At 40.2% G+C, this 25,957-nt stretch overlaps 1 protein-coding gene across 4 annotated transcripts in view; it reads right to left on the bottom strand.

Moving 5' to 3' along the window:
* Positions 1-6,522: 6,522 nt before the first annotated feature.
* The window catches only part of rlbp1a (retinaldehyde binding protein 1a), a 40,488-nt gene continuing 21,053 nt past the window's right edge, over positions 6,523-25,957 (bottom strand). For 3 of the 4 annotated variants that reach the window (XM_010866283.5, XM_013131480.4, XM_010866284.5), the window contains 2 exons: positions 14,172-14,282; positions 6,523-7,564 (listed from right to left, as the gene is read on the bottom strand). In XM_010866283.5, the coding sequence (XP_010864585.1) occupies positions 7,418-7,564; positions 14,172-14,282 (258 nt within the window). In that variant the 3' untranslated portion in view covers positions 6,523-7,417. The remainder of the gene's footprint in view (positions 7,565-14,171; positions 14,283-25,957) is intronic. The other variant, XM_010866285.5, reaches the window with a different exon arrangement.

Here is a 25,957-nt window from a genome sequence, read left to right as displayed (position 1 = left end):
GTCTGATGATTTAAATATTTTTCTCATGGGAGGGAGAGGGGCCTGGGTTTCTTTGGGAAAGGCAGGGGCTGGTCAAGTTGGGCTTCTCATGGGTAAGGAAGGGTGATGGGCACTCAGGAAGAAGGGGTCTGGTTTTTGGGGCTCTTGGGGAAGGAATGTGTGTCATAAATAAAAGGTACATTTTCCTGTTGGCCATAGCTGATCAGAACTTTAGCTTTTTAATTGCAATTGGGTTTTTAAAGATCTTTGTTTCAAGTGACTGCCTGAGAACAACAATGGCTTTGGTACTGAGGATTTTGTATTAATCAGATGGTTTTCAATTTAAAAAAGGCTGCCAAAGTCCTGCGCTTCTGAAAAATACATTTTAGAAATGGGCAGATTCTTCATGTTTAGAACAAAATATGTGTAAGTGAAACCAGAGAAAATGCTTGCGATTGCCTCTGACAGTTGATGTTAACTGTCATGGTTCTGGTATCCTTTCTCCCTCTTCTGGCCACACTCGCTCTTACACACGCACACACACGCACACTCCCCATTACGCACACACACCACATGCACCTCCATTCACCCTCAGCTGTTTCTTGTTTGCAACCAGCAATCGCGCTAATTCTCCTACACCTGTTTTCTCTCCCCCCCTGATTGTGTTTGCTACTTCTAGCTCTCCTTTTCCCTGCCTCTTTGCCAGATTATTCCGTGAGTTTCCTATGCAAGAGGCGCTCCCTTTCACCTGTTTGTTTCCCTTCCTGCCTTAGTCCTGTTTGGTTCTGCTGTATCCTGTGAGACCCGAGATTATACGCCGCTACACCTGGACCTTTTGCTGTACCCTGCTCCTGTCTCTGGAATACCTCCGTATCTGGAATAACGCCCGTATCTACGGCAATTTCTGTTTGTTGTTTATAGAAGAGGATTTTTGTTCACCTGGACTGTTACTCTTTCATTATTAAAGACATTGCATTATTACATTTCGCTTTTGGGTCCTTCCTCACCTGTTATAACAGTTAACATCTATATGTTTCCAATACAACATTCCAAATGACACAGAGGCAACACATTCTCACAGTATATCTGGTTCAGGTGTGGTGTTACTTATGGGTGATGGTAATCACATAATATCTAGAGATTTGGGTTAGGGTTGATTCATTCATGCAAATGAATCATACCTAGGACAGGTTAAGGTTTTCTGAAACATAGATTAGTGTTTAAGATTCCAGTAATGAAATATTTGCAATCTTAACTTTAAGACAATCTGTGAAAGTGAAAGCCTAAAAAAGCGTAATGTATTATCATGTTCATTTTTCGGGAATATATCCAAAAGAATAGTTGACATCATATGCTCATATTGCCCATTTTCATTTTTACAACACTCTTTTTAAATCACTTGAGAACCAGGGTTTGTTGGGTCATAGTAAATACTTGTTTTTGCTCCATGGTTCTGAGTATGAGTATCACATCCCAGAATGCAAAATGTGAATTATTCCAAAAAAAACTCACCCACTGAAATGACAAGGGATATCGTTTTGTGTCATGTTCGCGAGTATGTGTAGCACACCCCAGGAATACAAAGTGAAGATTTCCAAGTGTTTGGTGTTCTCAGCTTCCCTTGACTCATTTGTAAGATAGAGGTGCAACATGTTTGTAATTATGTTACGAGGATGCGAGTGGAAGACACGCGCCATCCCCCCTGACGTGGTGTTCGGCGTGCGTCATCGCCGGCCTTCTAGTCACGCCGCTCCTCCTCCCACGGCATTGTCATGTCTTGTTATTGCACACACCTGGTGTCCATTCCTTCATTAGGTTGCCTATATTAGTTCCTGTGTTTCTGGGTGTCTTTGTGTGGTATTGTTCCATGTTCAGTGTTGTTCTGGATTTGCTGTGCACAGTTGTTTTGCGCTTGTGCGCTGTTTGATTATTACGTGCCTTTTTTGAAAGAACACAATACAATTACGTTGACTGCCTCCCTGCATTTGACTCCTTTTTTTGACACACGCCAGGAAGACACATTGTTACAAATTAGTTTTAAAGTTTTCAGAAAAATACCTTAATACTTTTCAGGTAATGTTTGACAAGCTTATTAACTTAACATAATAGTTCAGGAAATTGCTGAGTATGTTTTAATAATACAGACCCATAATCATGTAAAATATATTCAAGGAAAACAGGTGAGTAGTAAATGTAGGGTATATTGTGTCACTTTGGTGATTTATTCTGCTGCAAACAACATCTCGTTTGTGTACTTTTGTCACCCAGAAGCCCCACACTCACGATCACAAAACCTCTAGTTGACACGCCGGCGCGTCCAGGTCACATATTTTTATTCATAACTCCGGAGGCGTCATTTCTTTTCCACGGGAACAACGACATTCCGCTGCAAATAACAACGTCTCGTTTGTGCACTTTCGTAAACCAGAAGCCCCGCAATCGTGATCACAAAACCACAACAAAAGTCATCCTTCAGGATTTCAGTAGCAGCCTTAACTAATTATACTTGATCTTATTCTGATGTTTAGAAGTCTGCAATGCATGAACCAATCATAGCCTGCAGTAAAACAACCAATGTGAAGTCTATCCATATCACCCCCCTCCCCAAAAGAGAGAGAGAGAGCGAGCGAGCGCACCGGGGGAGAGGCGCGTGTCGCACTTACCATGCTCCCAAAAGGTAATTATGCACTTGGATTGCATTGAACACGCATTCAGTTGCTACAAGCAATTGTTTGGAGAAAAAAGTAAATGGCCAAACGGATATTCATGGCGAAAGAAGTGGAATAAATGATTATGGAGAGCGAGGATAGTGAAAATGGGTCAGAACTTTCAGACAATGAAATGTATCAGGACAGAATTTAGTGTGGTCTAAATTCTATTCTATGATAATGTTTATTATTATTTTATATTGTTTTAGTGGAATTACTAGGCCTATAAGAACTTGATATAATGGTTCGGTAGCAAGTGGTAAAATGCCTATGCTGTGTTGTGTCGAGTGTCACCTGTGGACATAACCATCCAAAGGAAGACTGGACACATCTCTGTTCTAATCTCCACCTCTTCCAGATATGGCACATGTAGGGAATTCCAAAGGAAATAAAGGCACCCCATATTTTTTTCATTAGTTATTGTTACATAAAAAATAAATAAAGGGGATAAATGCATATCTAGCAGCATTCCTAAAAGGAGCTTCCTGTAAGTTTATCGAGTTCCGCAAAAGAAATGTTTTAGGTACCTCTGGGTCAAATTGACCCATTCCAGCTCTTCTAGTGTTAACTGTCAATTCATGGGGGGAAAATAGAGGGTATAGCCAGCTGCACTATCCAGCCACCTACTACAGTGGCTCCAGTGCACGACTCTATTCCTGAATTTGGCATAACCAAATTGCCATATAACAAAAAACTAGATGTAGTGATGTGGAACATGGCCCAAGAATTACTCACTAGGGTATAAAGAATCCATATATATAGTCAATTCATACTTAACGTCAGTGTCTGACCTTGTCTAACCTTCCCAGAGACCTATTTGACTCTCCTTGCAATAAAAGGACCCCATCCCATTGTTGCTTGCAACTATATTTATTATTTGGGGTTCTCCAGTAGGGAAAAATAATGGCATTTCCATCCTGCTTTCCATAGACTCAAGGCGACACTTTGCTTTCACAAGCTTTACTTGTGAAAATAATCTACAGTCTTTCCCATTAGTAAATTCCATGACAATTTGTTAAAGAGGATGGGATGGCTAACTCCATTCACTGAGTATTCCCTGGGGACTCCTAGGTTAACTGCACGCAGGGACCACAACAGTGTGGTTCAGAGAGCTCACACTCCGTCTAGGCCAGAGCAGAATGGACCCGCAACTTTTGGGTTGGTCCTAATGACCTCCCTGTCCTTTATTCGCTCCTGTTACCCCTATGTTGCTAAGGTGGCACATGGCCAAGACCATGTTTCCAAAGGTGGTGTTGTGAATATTGTATGTGTGATTTGAATGACAAACAAATATGTGTAGGGGCACACTGATGCCAATGTCGGCCCACCCAAGGCCTGAGGGACCGTTTGAGCACTTAATAATGGATTTCATTGAGTTGACTCCATGCCAGGGATACAAATATTGCCTGGTAATGGTGGATGCATTCTCCAAGTGGGTAGAAGCATTTCCATCCAAACATGCCACAGCCATCGCTGTCGCAAAAACCTAGATTTTTTTTTCTTCCAGATGGGGCCTAACATTAAAATTGACATAAGACAATGGTTGCCATTTTGTAAATAGTGTAATTGAATGCATCTCCACTGGTCTGAACATAGATCTGCACACATACAGTGGGGAGAACAAGTATTTGATACACTGCTGATTTTGCAGGTTTTCCCACTTGCCACAAACCTTTGTTTGCAATTACAGAGATCATACGTTTCCTCTAGTTCTTGACCAGGTTTGCACACACTGCAGCAGGGATTTTGGCCCACTCCTCCATATAGACCATCTGTATGCTGACCCAGCCACAACCCATCTTAAATGCTCTTACTGAGGGAAGGAGGTTGTTGGCCAAGATCTCGCAATACATGGCCCCATTCATCCTCCCCTCCACGGCGAGTGGAGTTTAGACCAAAAAGCTCTATTTGTGTCTCATCAGACCACATGACCTTGTCCCATTCCTCCTCTGGATCATCCAGATGGTCATTGGCAAACTTCAGACGGGCCTGGACACACGCTGCCTTGAAAAGGGGGACCTTGCGTGTGCTGCAGGATTTTAATCCATGACGGTGTAGTGTGTTACTTATGGTTTTCTTTGAGATTGTGGTCCCAGCTCTCTTCAGGTCATTGACCAGGTCCTGCCATGTAGTTCTGGGCTGATCCTTCACCTTCCTCATGACCATTGATGCCCCACGAGGTGAGATCTTTCATGGAGCCTCAGACAGAGGGAGATTGACCGTCATCTTGAACTTCTTCCATTTTATAGTAATTGCCCCAACAGTTGTTGCCTTCTCACCAAGCTGCTTGCCGATTGTCCTGTAGTCCCAGCCTTATGCAGGTCTACAATTGTATCCCTGATGTCCTTACACAGCTCTCTGCACATTTGACAATAAAAATGACAGAGAAAAAAAATATTGATTTAAATTAATAATGTACATTTATTTTGGGGGGGGCTAGCAACATCACTAGATTACTATGATATTTATTGAATCTTCAGCAACATCTAGATTCTTACCTTTGAGACAACAGCCTCTCGTCTCAGCCATGCATCTCTCTCACATATATGGTGTACAGTGTTGATTGGGTATTTACTTGTGATGTATAACCAATCTGATAATACTGCTGGCAGGACATTGTGCCAGATTTCAAGCAGAAGCCTTTCAGAAATGCGGCTGCAATTGTACATTTTTTACAGTCATATCATACATGAACGATTCAATTTACTGAAAAAAATATGAATATCAGATCCCTATATCAATCAGGCTGAAAAAAAGGTTGGCGCCTAGTACATGCACCTTGTTGTTGTGCCACATGATCAACTAAAAAGGAACATTCATCTTCAGTTTGATTTTAAAGATGTCCTTTTTAAAAGGGGTGCATCATGGCCCCTTTTCTGACGAATACGTGCAATTTCTGTCTGATGGCAAGTGAAGTTATGGGACAACTCCAGCCTTCCTCTAACTGATGAGCATATTCTGGTCCAGCTGTGATATCTGGTGCAACATGTGGCAGCCCATAAGGTCATTTTGGTGGGGTCCTCAGTTGTCTTCCCAATCTCAAAAGGGCAGGAGTTTTACCTGTCTATTCCTGAACTGCACTATGGCAAGCCAAGAGGATAAGTGATATATGAAGGTCCCAATCAAACTGGTCCTGAGGATGTGGTTAATGCCAGCTGAGCCTCTAAAATCCGGAATAACCTTTCAGCAAGTTTTAATTGAGCGTACCACAAGGAGTCCCTAAAGAACAACAAGAGAAGCCAGCCCCATCAGCATCCATCCACTGGACCCCCTGGCATGGTTGGTAAACTGGCACCAGGATTCAAATACAAAAGCTGATACTAGACCATTGACGCTACTTAGAGACCCCTGTGTTGTTTCTTTCAATATGGCAATGCTATGAGTGCGTTTGAAATCCTTGTTATTCATATATACTGTAGTGTCTGGCAGGGCAGTGTCTTGAACCTGTGACCTTTGGCTCCCCTGGTGGGCACACTACCCACTGCTCCAAATAGGGATATCTCTTTTGGAGGGGCGAGTAGCGGCCCTACCAAGGTTGCTACAATACTATGTTCCCAATGTTCTCTCAGTTAATCTACAAATCTAAGGTTTAGATTGACTTGGGTTTTAGGGGGAGTTGTATGATGTTGACCAATCATTTGTATTTCTCACAACTACACATTTTGCATCTTTTTGGGGAATTTTTTTAGAGATGCCACCCACCACACTGTCTGTTGCCAACTGACAGTCAGTTGTCATCTTCCATTTTATTCAAATTAGTTTTATGGAGGTTTGTTGCATTAGACATAAACCATTTCAGAACAATCTGAGATTGACACAATGTAAAGTACACATACAATATTGAAACATATTTTATTGAAAATATATTTTAACAACAAGTCTAATGGATATTCAGCAGGTGACAATAGTCTTTACCACAGAACAAGAATATATTTCAACATTATCTAATTCCATTTTTTTTCTTTAAGGGTTTGTTAGGTAAATTCAGGATTAGTGAACCTATTCCATAAATTAAAGAAACAGGTGTAACAGAGAGATGTAATCCAAGATAGGCACACCATTCATTGCCATAGTACAAGGCATTCAAGCAATGGCTTTGTTCAGGAATTGCAATCACTTAATTGGACTTTTTCACAGACCATCTATGATATTTTGTTTTCTTATTTCATAGTTAACTAGTTTGATATAAATACATAGCTCTATTGTCCTTCTATCAATATATTCCATATACATTCTATGTTATTTTTTGCAGGATGAGTCTAGGCACAATAAAAATTATACCCTTTAAGGCTAAGAAAACAGTAATAAACAGTAATAAGCGGTTAAGTTGTCTCACCATCAACAAATGCTATTCTGTATGTTCTTACACTAGGGATTGTCTAATACCCACTGCTTGTTTGAAAGTTCAACTTCTGCATATGGAGGAGATACACTTTTCTGTGCTTACAAATACATTCTGTACTTTTACTCTCCATGTTGTCTTTTTTTTTATTCCTAATTGCTTATTTCTATAACCCAGTCCAAAATCAACTGCTGGCCTCCTAACTCAAGACATTTATATTGATGCCCCCTGGAAGAAATGATGGAACAGAATATCCCTATATGCGTCATGATAGAAACTCCCATATAGTCAGTTTTAACTTTTCAGGGTAAGGTGCCAGCTGTTGTAGGTTTTGGAATGGGTTGCTGCCTATATACAGCCATTGTGTTGTTAGGAAACAATATAAGAGTTAGAGCGCTGTATCCTCTGACCCAAAAAGCTTAGTAGCTATGGCCTTGTAGTCAGCAATGGGGGCTTTCCCGTCGAAGTCTACAGGCAGGAAGTCGGCGTCAAAGTCCTTTAAGTAGACATCTAGCTCATCACCATGAACAAATACCTGCCAGAGATGAGGTGTGACAGATTAATATCTCAGGAAAGAAAAGGTTCTATTGAGGCATAACACATATAGTATTACTACGTGGTATCTGTACAAAACCAGTTAAAAACAAATACTGCAGAAATTCTTATTTCTAGGCTGTGTGTTTTTGATAATCACTAAACATGACCATAATTCTTATCTACATTTTAAGATCTTTTAAAGATTCTGAAGATCTAATCTCATCTAATTCCAGTGCCAAGGAGGGTGTGTCAGTGACATGGCATGCATCATTCTATTTTCCTCCCCATAGGGGGAGTTCTGCTCCTCTGGGTTTATCCTTGCCGCACTTGTGCAAATCAGCCTGAGAATTACAATGTATGCACTCAGCAACAGCCAATGAGAGTGCAGCAATGCATATATTAGTTGCGCAATCCCGGCATTCTTCCTCCCTTTTACTTCAGCCGACTCTAGTGTTTGGAAGATTCTGCTTTGAAGAAATAATGTCAATGGAATTCTCCATCTCTTGCCATTGCAAGTCTCTTGTTCTGGAAGACCCACAACCACTGTATGGTCTATTTGGGCTATCACCCGGAATTCATTTCTGGAATCACTGAAACCTCCTGTCTCAGCCCTAAGGTTTTATGCTGCTATATTATAGTGCTGGGGGAGTAGGGTCAGTTCTCCTTCCCCTTTGTAAATCTTAATTTTTTTAATTTCCTGCTCCATTTAAACTCAAGAAGACATGGACAAAAGTCTTGGACCACCCCTCAGGACTACTTGGCTCAAATGACTCGTAGCTGTCCCTGTCCAAAGTCCTCCTGGTTGTGTTGCATATCAAGTAGCTGATGATACCTACCCGATTATTACTGTCCTTGTCCATCTCGACATGCTTCTAACTTTGATTATGTTTTATAGACTCATATGCCCATATGCAGTTACTTCATTATGGGTTCCTAAGTTTCAACCTTTTTTAGGGAGTTTTTCCTAGCCACTCTTCATCAACCCTGTTGTTGCTTGCTCTTTGTGGTTTCAGGCTGTTTTGTAAATGTACTTTGTGACAACTGCTAAGGTAAAAAGGGATGGGACAGACTGGAAGAGGTGGAGAGAACTGTGACTCCTGCCCCTGGGTTAGGGAGCAGGCATCTCTTTTAGTTAATGCTAGATTGAATTTCCTCAATACTTCCTCTCAAAGAGCCTATTTCCATTGAAACTGTTGAACAATCAGTCCCCTTAGGGGACTGATCGTTCAAGCTGAGGGTCTGCTTTCACGTTCTGTGTTCTCGGTTTTGACTGTGGCGTGTTAGGACACTGTGTGTTCTGATTCTGAAGTAAAGCCCGTAAAACTGAACTGCTGTGCTCTTATATGACCAGCAGGAATGTTAGTGGTCGGAATGTTTAACCTGATGTTTAACCTGATATAAGTTTACATCGGAGAGACAGTCTGACAAGGGATTAATAACATATAGAAGAGGGGAAGCAGAAAAGTCAAGGTTAAAAAATGTATTCTCATTGTAGCAAGATGTGACCAAAATGAATGTAATTTATCAATAAATGTTTTATTTGGGCTGTCGAAGTCAATGCATTAATATGTGCAATTAATTTAAAATACTGAGCTTAATGCCGACAATTATTTTGTTGACTTTAAACACATTAAAAAATGTTAGCCTCAGAGCGTCAACAGTTAGTGCTTGACCTATTTGGTAGCTAACAGGATTGCATTAGGCTATTTGCCTGCCCATACTGTTTACCGTAACTTTATTGATCTGCCTAAAAATATATTAGTAGGTTACACATCCATTAGTTCAATGGATGCGTGAAAATTGGAATAGCTCTCCTTGCTGAGACTTTATGTTGCGTGAATCCACCTGCTAACACCTTGCTTGTAGATTGGTAAGCTGTCATTATTTATTGTTTTTACTTATCTAAGCTAAACATTAGCCTAATGTTGTCACCAGTTGTGTTTCTACCAAAGCATATTCCAGTAAGGAACATTTTGTGTGCTCTGCATAAATGACAGTTCTCCCCTAATTATCTTCCCTGATTGGGATGCTTGTAGAACATCCCTAGCAACCTTGACTACTTTATGCCATTTCCAAATCAAGTAACCTGTTTTAAACATTAAATTCAACTTGGGAATAATTTAATTAACTATCCATAAGGAAAGCTAATGTTTACAGACCCCCACCTGAACCCCATTCCAACTGCATTTCAGCCTAAAAGTACAATACCTCGAAAAACTTAGGTGTGATACAATGTTGGACCAAATGCCTCCACACCCTGCAGCTCTCCAGATAAAAGGGGCTAATATGTGTTTCATACTGTAGGTAAATGTAGCAATTGTTAAAATGCGTTCAGCCCCCCAAATAAATGTCACAAGTGCATAGACCTAAAGGATGCATACTTTCATGTGGTCTTGTGTCACAGGAAGTTTCTCCGCTTCTCCTATCATACATTGGTCTACGAGTTCAAGAGGATCCCATTCAGGCAGGTGCTTGCTCTGCATACATTCCAAGGGCTGTGCTAGAGCCTCTATGTTGGGAAGGAGCTTAGGTATTTTTTCTTGGGAATTTGCTGGTTGAGACCTTGTGGTCCATGATTTCCCCAATGGGATTTGTCTTTGGTGCTTGATGCGATGTGTGAGGAGCCATTTGAGCCTATTGATGGGATTTTATTGAAAATGTTGTCAGTGAAAACAGCTCTTCTGCTCATGCTGTCATTAGCTAAGCAAGTGAGTGATCTGTGAACTCTGTTCACTTGTGAGAACTGTTTCTCAATCAATGGTGATTTAAGCAGGTTTTGATGGATTGTGCATGTTAGAGTTGTGGGCTTTCTCATTTTTGATGTAGAGAGAAGTAGTGAATGTTGAGAGGAGTGTCTCCATCGGCTGTGCTTTTGCATACTATGTGGCACAAACGGCTGATATGAGATTGACACCTCAACTGTCTCTCTGTTACAGCATTTCAGCACTGTCTAAACAGATGCTGGCTTGTGGCTTACGGAAGCGATCAAGCTATGAGGTAGCAGGATGTATCTTGCCTTTTGAGGTCCACTCATGTGGCTGCCTCAGCTGCTGTGTTTTACGGTGTCGTAGTCGAGGATATTTGCGAAGCAACATCTTGGTCGATGCATTCCCCTTTTATCAAATATTACATTTGATAAGCAGAGAGGTGCCGTGACACGATTGATGCCACTGTGTGCATTCCTTAGTGGGATATGGCCATGCTCGGTGTTAGCCGGACTTAACCTGATTTGCCTTTGTGTATTCAGGATAGGTACATTTCGGCAGCACTTAGCTCCACCCAAAACCAATAGAACAATGCTTACCGGAGTATTATTACTCTGTTTCTATGAGTGGAGCTTAGTGGGATTAGGCCCTCAGCAGAGTCCAGGAGGGAGACAAAAGTCAGGATGCCTCTCCTAATATATGCACTGCTGCCCTGAGTGCATACATTCAGAATTCTCAGGCTGAGCAGCACAAGTGCAGCAAGGATAAACCAATATGAGCAGAGCTCCTACTATGGGGCCCTGCTCCACTAAAAGAACTGGAGTTACATAACTCCACTAACTGTTGTTATACGGAAATACTGAAGCAGGTTAGCGTGCCCTGCAGCCGGGACATTTATTTATTTTTTTATAGAAACGGGGCATCTGTGAGAACGTCAACACCGGCCTGAAACTGCTGTTATTGAACAAGAAACCAGACAAGCCTATAAATAATAAAGGTGATAACTAACTTTTTAATCAAGTGAAAAGACGAGAGAGTCGTGGAATCTACCAGAAATAATAAATAAATGACGTTGTCCTCAATAGATTGGAACTTAGGTCTTCCACATGAGAGGCACTATCTTTAACCACTACGCCACGGCATTACACGTTTCAGCAGTCGCTAGACTCCATTGAGGATGGTGTTAAACTGACTAACGTTTCTTATTACGGTTACCTCCACCATAACGTCTATGGAGTATTGCTTTTGCCACTGGCCGTTTTAACAGCTTATTAGCTAGTAATAGGCTTACTAGTATCTACTAACTTCCTAGGAATAATCATAAGAATTGAGAAATTGCAAGCGAGACTGAAGATGAACTTTTCCATGCAAGAAACAGTCGCAATATAACCGTATACAGTTTCAGTTAAGGCTAACGTAACTACTGTATGTTGTAGGCAGCAAATATGTTGGTCTATCCTGACTCAAAACGCATGCATTTCCTCCATAATACCATTAATAAAAATGTTATTGCACTTCGCCATGTTGCAATAAATGTTTTAAGAATTGTTTTTATTTGAGATAAGAGATTAAATGTTATTTTTGGGAATGTACATTTTATTATAGGCCAACACACTTCTTCCTTTTCTTTAATCATATTTATTTAAATTGAAATACAATATTTTGACTGGAAATATAGCTGTCAATTTGGACAAATAAGTTGACTTTTATGTAGTCCAATTGCAGATTTTTAGCAATTAAACATTAGTCAACTTTTTGCTTCATTGCTGCTACTTTTCTACACAAATATTTCCTGAAGACTGCAACAGTTTTTTCCCAGTACAAATCTTCAAAGTAAGAAGAAATTACTTTTCCCACCACATTTGTTTGATAAAGTACAATTTGCCAAAGTAGACCCAAACAAAGTATTTAACATAGTGTGTTTTACATAAAGGGCATTCGGATTGTTAAACGGCCAATAGCCCACACAGATTCCCCATTATTGTCTTATAGTACTTTCATAGGTGAATAAAATTTATATAATTGTTAACAGAACATTTGTTTATTTACGGTGGGTTTCTGTTGAGAAATTACTGTGAGTTACTCCACATTAACCCAAGGAGAGATATGGGTGAGCCAACGTGCCTGTTACAAGACTGATGATTGTACTGTCACATGCCTAATCAGCTTTTAATACTAGAACCACCAGGTGTTTTAGATTTAGCCTTAAAGAATTCAATTGGTTTTTATTTAAGGTTTAAGAATTTGAAACAATGATTATTTCAAAACGATTATTTTATAAGGCTCTTAATTTTCTTTCAATGAAAATCCACCACAGTTATATTCTTCATAGATTATCCATTATAATGTTTGTTTATTTGACACAATACAGGTAAAACGATTTGCATAAAGCTAACCTACCATCAAAGAGTTATGAAACATAGTCAAATATATCTTTTTTTTGTTATACTAATATTTCATTTGTGCAATACATTTCATGAAGCTGGATCATCTTCATTGTTTGATAATATAATCAACAAAAATTCATACATTCAGAGAGATTATAGCCTAGATTAGATTTGTTTATCTCCTAATTTCAAAAAGGAATTTCATGAATTAATTTGTATTACTTAGTTGAGATATATATGTTTTGAATGTCTTGTTGCATGTAGTCAGCATTGATCAACAATGTCATCAACATTTCATGGCTTCATTGAGTTAAATTAAACATCTGGATTTTGATATTGCTTTGTTGTCATTATTTCATTTCCAAAGGTCTGGAGGTTCTACACTGGTGTTAATCCTATATTTTGTTACATGTCGAAATCCTTTTTTGTAAGTAGAAAAATAGTAAAATACTGTTTCTGATTGTAAAATAATTTGTTTGACATGTCTGGTATAATGACTGTTAAATTAAGCAAATGTATCCAGGTATAAAAATATTTATTATAAATATTGGTGAATTGCTACTGTATAAAATATGCATTGTTTTGCAAAAGATTAGCCTTCAATTGCTGGGCACTTTTTTCCAAAGCGGTGGCTGTGGCCAAAGGTTCTGGGGTAAGTTGAACCAATGGTTCAATTTGCCCCACTATGAAATAAGTTAAGATTCTGGTGCATCAAATATTATTTCAATGTAAAACTGCATACTTGACTATTTATTTATTATTTTAATTATTGTAGAAAAGCTATCATGCCATGAAACACTTGACTGTAAATGCAAAACATAATGTCATAGATGCCATGAGACATTAGGTCAGAAATGTCTCAGCCCAGTTTAACCCCTGTTCCTTTAGCGAATCAGAACAGTAAGGTATTGTACTATTCAGAGTACTGAGTATTAAAACTTTCTGGTCGTTTTTAAATTGCTGAAAGTTACTTATTAGTAAGACTGTCTAGATAGGGAGAAGGCATTATTACATTATATTTGAAAAATAGATACATTATTAGAAATTGTGTTCAGGTTTTTAATTTGGATTGGTCAATTTAACCCAAACTCACCGATTGACTAGGAGCCACAGGACCACTTTTGACTTTTGAGCGACAGGACTACTTTTTATTTAAGGCCCTTTGTTGTAGGTTCATTTCTTGTCATGTATTAAAATGTATAAAAAGAAACAAAGACAGCTTGATAAACAGTGTAAAAAAAAATATCCAGGTTATATATAATGATTAAACAAATCACAGGGCTTTAACTTTTGATGAAGATCATTGATGATGATGTCTTATGGAAAGATGAGCTACAGTGCACAAGCTTTGTCAAACAAGATCATTTCTACCTATCCTCTTCAATCAATCAAATTTATTTACAAAGCCCTTTTTACAACAGCAGTTGTCACAAAGTGCTTTACAGAGACACCCGGCCTTAAACACCAAGGAGCAAACAACAGTAGTGTTGGATTTCTTCTTCCCCTCTCTTACCCTCTCCAGCAGCTTGCTTTTCATGAATGGTTTGACAACGTTGTAAGTGGTTGTGAAGTACCAGGGCTGGTGGGTCACATGCACTGCCTTGAAACGGGCCGGGAACGAGTCCTGCAGTGCATATACCAGAGAGACCAAGACAGGTTGAGTCAGACTCAGGGGTTAATTCTGAAAATAATGCAAACATTTCACTTTCTTATATTAATTTGGCTTTTATCAAACTTGTTATAATGTGTTATTTGCAAAACACAAATAACACACTATCAATATCTTTGCTGGAAAATAATTGGTATTCCATTCCCAAAAAATATGAAAGGAACCAAGTCTATGTAGAAATGTATGAGGAAAATGGCACTCAATTCTAAGCTTGGTTAGGGACAATTACACATATTGTGATGCCAATTGCACAACAATTGGTTTTCCAGAAGGTGTTTTGTTTCTGGGTGGTCCAGTCTCATTATGAAAAATCTAATACAAAGTTTAAATATTGCTATCAATGACCCTTTACAATATGTACCCAGCTATAACAATTCTGACACAAACAATGGATGCACATTTTGTAAAATGACATGTAAAATGCTTCACAGCTGTAATTGTGAAAAAGGTTCTCACATCAATTAAAATACATGTCCTATCAAGAATTATTTTGTATCCTAATTTTTTTTACATAATATCTGCATTTCTATAGCTTCAATTGTATAGCTTCCAGGACTAGTCTCACAGAGGAATCCAGCAGAGGTGGGGGACTCGAGTCACATGACTTGACTCGAGTCTGACTCGAGTCACCATTTTCAGGACTTGTGACTTGCTTGATTAAAGTATGAAAATGACTTGACTTGACTTTAACTTGAGAACAAGTTACTTGAGACTTGACTTGACTTGAAGTGGAAGACTCGACAATGACTTGAACTTATAATAAACAAACAGCAATACAATTATTTTATATGTGACATCAGCACCACTAATCAGCGTATGTGCCTTTAACGCTGCACAATTCAAACCGCGCCAAACATGGCAGACAGTAACGTTAGTGGAGCTCCACAACTAGTATCGTTTGTTCACAAGGACTTTGAACTGGACTGTGTGAATAAAAAAAGATTTGCCAGATGCAAAATATGCAACAACGTCAAATTTCATTCGTCATTTTAAGAACCACAAGGAAAGGTAAGAAAGTAATCTCTTTATATTCAGTTTCACTTTGATCTATAACGATTAAGTTACTAATGTAATGAATTCATCTTTTGTTTGTCATAATCTGGTTGCATATTATATATATTTTTTTCTTGTTAGAAATTATCATTACTGAATACGTCTGGTAAATAGATGTAAGGGAATTTGGCAGTTTTTCAGTCACAATAATTAGTTTATAAGGTTGTCATTATTAGCCCTTATTACATGGATTGGCTGAATTCCAGTGCAGAATGCGTGTTATTTCTTGAGAACAGACCGTTGCCATGAAAAACAGCGCGTTGCTATGGACGCAGGAGGATTCTAACCAGAGACGGAACGGACTCTTTTCTTTAGAGGAAGCAATTCAATCGTTTTTAAATCAATAAATTCCTTTTGAAATTTGGTAGGTAGCCATGTAATAATCGGGATAAGGTATAGCGAGGTGGTTGTTATAGCGAATACAACCCCTTCAGGCAGATTTAAGATCCCTCCGCTTCGTCCCCCCAAAAAATTGCGGAGGAGAAAAATATTTGATTTTGAAATCGTGCTTCGCACCGAGCGCACGTCAAAAACAGAGGACAGTGTGTGTGTGTGTGTGTGTTCATCTCTTTAGTACTGTGACTTGACTTGACTTGAAACTTATAAGGACTCGACTTGACTTGCTTAGGGTGAACCCTTGACTTGACTTGACTTGCTTGATTTATCTGAACTGTGACTTGAGACTTGACTCGAGACTTGATGGTGAAGACTTGAGACTTGCTTGGACTTGACCATGTGTGACTTGTCCCCATCTCTGGAATCCAGTACGTTTTTTAAATTCATACATGCATTTCTCTAGCTTTCTGGCAGGTCTGATCAGCTAATTTTGGAATGGATCAATGATATGAGCTAGGATGGTCTAGTGATATAGCGACTGCCTCAGGTGCATATGTGCCACTGCAGCAGGAGTTCAAATCAGTTCCACTGCTTCTTCTGCACACTGTCTTCTCTATCTCTAACCTATAAACAGAATTTTATAAACTTAAAGTTAATTGGTGAATGATTGATAAATCTGAGCAGCATCCAGTAGGCACAATATAATAAATATTATTTAAACATCCTGAAACAAGGAGGCACCACTTAGAACTGTAGTTGGAAAAAAAACTCCTGCACACTGTCTACGCCACTTGCCATAACATATAGATTTAATAGGAACGACAATTTGGTCCATGGACCTTCATCAGGTCATTTTACAAAACAGAAGAAAAGGCCATCTTAAATTGATAAGTTGACTAACGTGGATCTTGCTCCAAACAGTCGTCACTCTTTGAATCAAGATTCAAATATGATCACAAAATCAAGTGATATGAAAAATGCAAAATGTGCATTACACCTCTTTTTGTGTACAAACAGGGGAAAAACTTGAGAAACCTTCTGGTCCATGCTGATTTTGCATGTCACAAGCCTACGCATTGGTACTCAGTTGGTACCACCCCTCACTGAATGAATGACGTCAATGGATGAATGGGCGATACTTCCAGATCTTACAAATGTAATACAAACAATTTCCTTGACCATTCAACAAATTAATTAGACTATTACTGAAACATGCCATGTTTCTATAACGTGGAAAGTCAATGTTTCAGTGTGTGTACCGTTGGTAATCATAGCGAGAGGAACTGTGTTCTCTGTGACTAAACCAGACCCCAATGGACGGTTCTCTAAAGCTCTAACAGACAAAAGACAGGTGAGGAACTTGAGGGGAATGCGTGCGCACAAGGCAAAAGACCTATCCATGAAGTTCACAGCTGCGCCTGAATCTACTAGCGTCTTACACTGGGCAGCCTGCAGAAACCTGGGAAACCTAACAGGAACAGTGTATTGAGTGAGATGGGAAGCTATAGATGAGCGAGCATGGGCTACTTGGGGTGATACGGAAGTGTCTTGCCTGCCGCCTCTCGACCCAGGGGAGAGTGAACAAGGTGCTGCTGTGGAATGGCCTTGTCTCCTCTCAGAGGCTCTCTGCAATTGCTGTCCACACCCTCTGCCCGTTAACGCAGCCACCCCCAGGTCCATGGGGACGGCAGTGTCCCCATCACCTACCAACCAGTAAGAATTCCGGCTCTCACAGACCTGTTAGTTTTTCTTTAAGTCAAACCCTACTATATATACACATTAGAAAAGTAGAAATGTTATAAGTGTTTTAGATTGAGCATAGCATTGTGTAACTGGTTCAAACAGAATCAGATCGTATGAATCATGTGTGCCATATGGTGATACAAATTGGGTTTATATAAATGGTTGTGTAATTCTGAATTAAGTGTTTCAAATTGCAAAAAAACAGGTGTTCTGCTCCTCGTTTGTGTGAATTGCGTGCAGTGCTTTGACAAAATAAGCCCAGTTTTCAAAATAGTGCTTAAGCAACCTGCCGATTTTGCAGGTTTTCCTACTTACAAAGCATGTAGAGGTCTGTAATTTTTTTCATAGGTACATTTCAACTGTGAGAGACGGAATCTAAAACAAAAACCCAGAAAATCACATTGTGTAATTTTTTAATAATTAATTAGCATTTTATTGCATGACATAAGTATTTGATTACCTACCAACCAGTAAGAATTCCGGCTCTCACAGACCTGTTAGTTTTTCTTTAAGTAGCCCTCCTGTTCTCCACTCATTACCTGTATTAACTGCACCTGTTTGATTGAGTGTGTGGACAGGTGTCTTTTATACAGGTAACGAGTTCAAACAGACTCCAAAATTCCACAATGGCCAAGACCAGAGAGCTGTGTAAGGACATCAGAGATAAAATGGTAGACCTGCACAAGGCTGGGATGGGCTACAGGACAATAGGCAAGCAGCTTGGTGAGAAGGCAACAACTGTTGGGGCAATTATTCGAAAATGGAAGAAGTTCAAGGTGACGTCAATCTCCCTCGGTCTGGGGCTCCATGCAAGATCTCACCTCGTGGGGCATCAATTATCATGAGGAAGGTGAGGGATCAGCCCAGAACTACTCGGCAGGACCTGGTCAATGACCTGAAGAGAGCTGGGACCACAGTCTCAAAGAAAACCATTAGTAACACACTACACGGTCATGGATTAAAATCCTGCAGCACACGCAAGGTCCCCCTTTTCAAGCCAGCGTATGTCCAGGCCCGTCTGAAGTTTGCCAATGACCATTTGGATGATCCAGAGGAGGAATGGGTGAAGGTCATGTGGTCTGATGAGACACAAGTAGAGCTTTTTGGTCTAAACTCCACTCGCCGTGTTTGGAGGAAGAAGAAGGATGAGTACAACCCCAAGAACACCATCCCACCCATGATACATGGAGGTGGAAACATCATTGTTTGGGGATGCTTTTCTGCAAAGGGGACAGGATGACTGCACCGTATTGCGGGGAGGATGGATGGGGCCATGTATCGCGAGATCTTAGCCAACAACCTCCTTCACTCAGTAAGAGCATTTAAGATGGGTCGTGGCTGGCTCTTCCAGCATGACAACGACCCCGAAACACACAGCCAGGGCAACTAAGGAGTGGCTCCGTAAGAAGAATCCAAAGGTCCTGGAGTGGCCTAGCCAGTCTCCAGACCTGAACCCAATAGAAAATCTTTCATCAATAATAATAACTATACAACTGTACAACCACAGTGAGATGTAAAATGACAGGTGTGCATGATATGATTGGCAGATGAGCATGATTCCAGGATACTCTCCAACTTCTACATATGCACTATCGAGAGTATCCTGTCCGGCTGTGTCACCGACTGGTATGGCAGCTGCACCGCCCTCGACCGTAGTGCACTTCAGAGGGTGATTAAAACAGCAGAGCGCATCACTAGGTCTGATCTGCCATGGAGCTGGATTCTTCCAAATGGCATGAAACAGTTTTCTTCGGAATGGGATTGTAACCCAACGAATGAAAGTTACAGCAGTTGATTCCTTCCTTACAAACGAGAGGTTTAACCGGCAAATACGGCGCTGTATGTGCCAAATCTGCAAGAATACGTACGAGGCAGGCGTATCTCAGAGAGATGAATGGGTTGCAGCAGGGACGATGTCCAGTGGTTTCCTAGCCAATACACCACCTCGTTTACCTCGTTTTCTGTGACGTTTCCTCTTCTGAGGGGTGCAGTAGGGAAGCTGGCACAGACTCACTGGTATCGAAACGAAAAAAGGCAGAGAAAACGTCTGTCCTCCTCGACTGCATACACTGCATGAAAAGCCCTGTTTCAGAGTGTGTCCATACAGTACAAGTAAAGATCTTTGTAATGGTGACAGGTAAAATGCCAGTACAGAGAAGTTGAGATATAAAATTATTTTAACCAGTCGTAAAAAGTCAGCTCTTGATATTTCTGGAAACTCCTCAAACTTTGCATTTTCAAATTAGTTCTTAACACTTGTCTTTTGTCCGATTTCTAATTTCAACAGTTTACACTCAGCAGGCAACCTAAAGTTAAAAAGCAGTATACTTAAAGTGTTGTACTTTTGGACAAAAAGTATAGAAATAGTTCATTGATTGTAAATGGACCCAGTTATTTTTAAATGTTGTATATGTCACTGAAGGAACTAAGACTACACTTTGATTCATTTTCCATTAATTAATTACTCAACTTTTGTCTAGTATTTATGAGTTAGTGTTTGTTGTTATAATAATTTGCAGTGTTTTAATGTGTAAATTGTTTTAGTTTGGCGGCATGGTATTGTGTGTATGGGTTGGTCATATGAGTTGTTTTGGGTTCGTACGCATGTGTTTTGTTTTGGTGGCATGGACTTTGTTTTTGTTGCAGTTTTGACAGCTCTTGGTTTGCCACGCCCACTCCGCTTGATCCACATCTGCCTTCAACTAACGCAGCTAATGAGACTGCTGCAATGATTGGCCAAGCAGCGAATAAAAGGATATTTGAAATCCTAGCGATGGAAGAGGGGGAGAACGAACGACAGAGGGAACGGGCCAACCCAAACCAGAGAAACCCACTACCTGCGGGGTACAGCCAGTAGATCGCTGGAGATCACACAAATAGCGATTTGTTGGACATCAGGCGAGTACCTGTTTTATGCGCTCTGTCAAATCAAGTCTTGTAAAAGGCCGATCTGGGGTGCTCTCTCTTCCTCTCTTCTCTCCCCCGTCAAGAGAGACTGGCGACGCAAGACGGAAGACTGCGACTTCAGTAAGCGAGCCCAACTTTGTACTCTGCTAGTTTGTGCCCACCCTTAAAGAGACCGTACCGACGTCTACAGCTCTGCCTCTTTGACCCTGGAATCCCGGATGTCCGTTTTAAGAATGTTTTAACTATTGTGGATACAGACTTTGTTCACCATTTTTTGAGTAACTTTTTATATATTTATTAATAAATTGTTCTGAGTGAATTATTGGTCTGTGTGGCAAAATCCAGAATAGAACCAGATTTAGTTCTCTAGTCTAGTGTAACCCTAGGTGGTGACATATACTTGTATATAATATAATATTTAGTACATTATATGGTTTGAAAATCATTTTTAAAGTGCAACAAAAGTTGTTCCAAAATAATATTTTCATTGTTTTCAAGTGTGTGGCTGTTTACCAAGACAACAAAGGAAAAATAAAATAACAAAGGAGTCATTGAATAAAAGCCTTTGTTAAAAGGCTGGTTGAGGACTCAGATTCACAACAAGTTTGATGTTATATTGCAAATTTCAAGAAACAATGTCAGCTAAACAATGGTTAGATCCTTGTTTGAATATAAAAATGTAAACAAAATAACTCCCGCACACAGTCTGAGTAACATGCAATAAGAATTTACGTTTTGGTACCAAGATTTCAACAGTTTACACTCAGCACAACCTAAAGCTGGTTCTGAAACAATGTAGTTCTGAAACGGGAGTTATTTTGTTTACTTGAATCAACCTTTGGTCTTCTCCAACACACAGTCGATCTACAGGTGTGCAAATGTTTGGTTTCTCAATGGATATATTAATGTGAAAACCCTATGCAGATCCTCTCTATCTTCATTTGATATGACAAACAGCTTTGGGGAATGCAAATAATATCAGATTGCAAATGAAACACTGGTCAGTTGGTCATTCTCACTCTTTTCAGTCTCTATTGATTTCCTCTCTGCTTTTGTCTCAGCTTGTGTCCACAAACCTCTTTGCACTTTGTGCACACTGCTGCATTGGTCAGTTTCTCTGTTGGCGATCATTTGAATTGTGCTTTGAGATTATAGTGACTTGACTCGTGTCATTTCAGTGGACTCAAGTCCGTTAGAGCAAATTACGCTTAAGGTGTTAAATAAATAAAAGAGCAGAGTTGACACACTGTTTTCCGATTATGGCTCAAAACTGGACAGTCTCGGCACAGACAATATGTTTCAATGGCCAATCAAATTAATGGAAGTAGGAGGGCGTATTGATGGAAAACTAAATAACCCAATCTGGCGAAGAAAACAGGAGAGAGGGTGTGACGATTTTCAATGACTAGGGAAAATAAGAGGATTGGAATTCACTACAACCCCGCTTCTTTTTTAAACTCATGAGAATGTTTTATTTCGCAGTTGTGTTTTACTGGTGGTTGTAATCAAAGTCTAACATTTCAATAAAGCATTGAGAATGCATTCCAGCAATTTCTATTCAACTCACCAAGCCATGGAAATGGCTACTGAAAACGCAACAACAGTTCAAGGCAGTCCAAGTCATTTTGTTTCTACAAATCAAGGTAAGAGTCGACTAAGAGCTTACAGTATTAGCTAGTAGTACGTTCGGTAATGAGTTGTTTTGTGTTTCAGCTATCTAGCTTGCTGGGTACCGTTGTTACTTACAGAAAGCAATATTAAGCACATTGTAACTAGATAACTAACCCTAGTAAAACGTTAAATAGAAATATTTATACACATACATACCTAGCAAATTAACCAGACTATTGACTGTATTTATAACAGCTTGCTTGACGGAAGGCCCGGGGCCTGGTCTTATTTGTAAGTTGAACGTTTAACTACAGTACCTATGTTAGGTTTGTGCAGTTCATAATTTTATTTGAATTTCTATCATTTGCTAATTGCCAGGACTTACCCCATTTTCATAGCGTGTGGTCAGGGACCTACACAATACTGCTGGCAAGGATGAAAAGTATAGGCTGCATGAAAGGTGAATGCGAATAAAAAATTTTAAAAAAGGTCAAAAGAAATAAATCAACAAGTGTTTGGTGGCTGTGTGAAACAGAACATTCTTCATGCAAATGTATTAAACAATATTAGTCTTAGGTTGTCTGGATTGTGGGCTTTGGGGAGGAATAATTTGGCGGGAATAACACTCCAATGAACACTACCTAGTTAGAAATTGGTTAACACCTTGTTATTGAGTTTAACTTAATGAATAACTTGTTAATTACCATTTATCTATAGACATTTTTTAAGGGGCATGGCCAAATATTTTCACATTTATTGCTTTACCGCATTAGTTGAATATGTACATCATCTGCGATAGGTGGCTCCAATACTGTACTGAAAAAGGAATGTTTTTTCTTTCACATCTCAGGTAGAACAGTTGACATAACACTGGTGTGCTAGGATTAGTGGTAAATCAGATTAGTCTAAAATGTAGTGATAAAGAATGGAGCGGGACTGACTTTGAAGGTAAGAAATATTAAAATTGCTAAAACACCACACTTGACTTCTCAAATGCAGCTGCAAGCTGATACTGGACACAAAGGGAGAAACATTCTTCATGGACAACCAAAGCAGCAAAGAAGGACAAGCGACAGGTTTGTTTATAAATGTGTAGAAAGAAAAAACAAGTTTGGAGAACGTTTGTTTTATATTTGAGTGTGTTGACTCATTTCTCTAAAAAAAAGTGTTGACTAATTTCTCTAACAAAATCAATAAAATAAGGCCACATCTAAATTGGTTGTATATCCCTTTTTATATGAAGGTGAAACTGTGACACAAATATTTTGGTGATTTTTTTTGCAACTTTTGTAGTTGTATAAAACATGTGCGTAGTATAACTAACTTGATATTTGGAATCTTGCTACTCATTAATAACACTAAAAAAGTCACTAAAAAAAAGTGTACCAATCACACATTTAGGTACTGTGGCAAAGCTCATGGAGGGCACTCCAGGAAGGAGCATGGAGAGTACTGGGCCGTGGCTGAGTAGCAATGGTGCAGAGAAGGGCTTAGTCCCAGAAGCAGATACACGTGCACACACAGGCTCAATTACGCTGTCAATCAGTTCCCCCTGAATGGGAGGGGCAATAGCCTGGCGAAGCTTGCGGGTTGCCAAAGGAAAGCACTGCCCAGCGTTTTCTGTCCTTCAGTTTAAAGAGGCTCGCATGTGCTACCTCAGTTATGAGTATATCTAACCTGGCAGTGTGTATGTTGTACATTGAGGGAACTTCTGTCATCCACTCTGTCCCCTAAGGGAAGAGAACGATAGCAAAGAACACTCAGAAAAAGATTCTAACGTTACAGGGCTTGTGTTAGAGACAGACCTCTCTACGCCAACACTGCTGGTCATTTTCAATGTGATCTGCGATGCCCAGGTAACAGAGCTAACCGGTGCATCGCAAGTCACAAAATAAGTTTCTAAACTTCACCTCACAGTGATCAGAACAAATGCTCCCCAGCAGGGAGCCGAACCCCAGTCCCCTGCATGACAGGCAGGGCCCCTCACCTCTATATCAACCAGGACATTATATTACAGCAGAGTTTCTCAACCGGCCCACTGTCCAAGCGATGTTCAAAGGACGACGGGGGGTGCTTGAAACAATATTTTGGAAAGAGGGGTGTTGAGGTGAACTTGTGGGGTTACTTGCAAAAAACTGTGGTCTGCAACATTAAAACCAGTTTACGCCACTGCAACTAAACGAGACGGTGTATTGTAACTCTCCTTCTCTTCAGTGTTTCTGTCAGCTTCTTGTGGCGCAGCTCTATAAAATTTCACCCACATGGCGTTTTTTTTGGAATTACCTGTGGAAGAATGTATTTCTTCTAAAAGTGCTCTTTTCTCTGAAGGATACATAAATGCCAGCTTGTTGTACATTGGAACAATTCATAAGAATGATTATTGTTTGGTATTTCTGATTGGCTGTTGTTAAATTAAAATTTGAGTGTTAAATTGCTAGCTGTTTCTGATTGGCTGCTGTTTGTTTCCCTGGGAAACTAATAAATATGTTGCTGAGAACAACTCATCCCCAGGGGAACGAGACTGAAGGGAAATGTGTCTGTTTGTGAAAACAATTCATCCATAGCTTTATTACAAGAAACACAAACACAGACGTGGACTGAGCAGGCATGGTAGCCCTGAGCTGTCTCCACGGCTAGTCATGGGTGTTTCCTCTTTGCCGCCGTCGTGCAGGGGATGGATAAGTGAGGAGCAGGCACTGGTGCTGAGTGGGAGCACGGGGCAGGAGATGGAGGCGCTGGAGGTGCCGCAGCTCTTGGAGCAGGAGCAGTCTCAGACGCCGCAGTCTGATGTCTAGCGTCATCTCGCCGAGGCCCCAGGATGGGCCATAGAGGTGTGCTGCGCCGTTTAAGAGGAGGAGGCAGGAGAAGGCCTCCAGGCGAGGGGGAGGTGCTGGGAAAGCTCCCTCTTGTCCTTTTCAATTTGACGGAAGGTCTCGGCCGCCAAGTACACTGCGTCACCAAACAGTCCGGTTGGACTGATGGGTGTGTTCAACAGAGGAGTCCTCTCACTCTCCATCAGTAATCTCATGCATAACCAAAGGTGTCACTGTGTCACAAGGCAGGTCGGGAAAAGCTATCTTATCATCGCAACACTTGCTGCAATGCAGTGGGCCAGCCAATTTTTAGTAGTGCGGCCCACTCTGCAAGCGCTGTGCATACCTCACATTCTCTCTCTTACACACACAAACACACCCAACTGGGCTGGCATGCCCCTGCAGCCCACACCAAATGAACGGCCCTCTGACTGTCATATAACCTGACATAATTACAAATTTACATCAGAGAAGCAGAAGTGGAAAAGGCAAGTTTAAAAACGAAAGGCACTGAAGCAAGATGCAACCAAAATTAATGTAATTTATCATTTTTCACTTTTTATTAGGGCTGTCAAAGTTGAAGCGTTAACTCTTGAGATTAATTTAAAATACTGAGACTAATGCCAGTATTTTTTTATTGCCGTTAAAATATTTTAAATGTTTTAACCTCAGAGCCATTCATAGTTAATGCTTAACTTCACCAGACTTTAGCGGGAGCTTTTAGGATTGCAGCAGGCTACTTCCTTGCAGTAATTGTATTTCCAATAACTTTATTGGCAGCTGACTTGTCCTGCACGCTTTACGGGAATTTATTTTCAATATATCACTGAAGATTAGGCATTCGTGTCGTGAATGCTCGACTCTAGTGTTTACCTGGCTCTAGTTTATGAATCCTTGCCTGATCTTTGCAACCAAGCTCAGAACCAATGTGCCTACAGGGCCATATGCGAACAGCAATGAGCTCAACGCCACTGAAGGCCACAACAAAGTGGAAAGACAACATTTTATGGATACAGATCCATTCTATGACAACAACCTTAATAGATAAACATGGACACACTGACACTCATCACCATCTATATCAGGGTTGTCCAAACCATTCCACGGAGGGCCGTGTGTCAGCAGGTTTTTGGTTTTTCCTCTAAATTGGTTCCCAGTTACCACCTA

The sequence above is a fragment of the Esox lucius genome, chromosome 2, assembly GCF_011004845.1.
Source record: "Esox lucius isolate fEsoLuc1 chromosome 2, fEsoLuc1.pri, whole genome shotgun sequence".
NCBI classification, from domain to species: Eukaryota; Metazoa; Chordata; class Actinopteri; order Esociformes; family Esocidae; genus Esox; species Esox lucius.
Note: the sequence above shows the minus strand (reverse complement) of the source record. Positions and strands in the feature narration are given on the sequence as shown.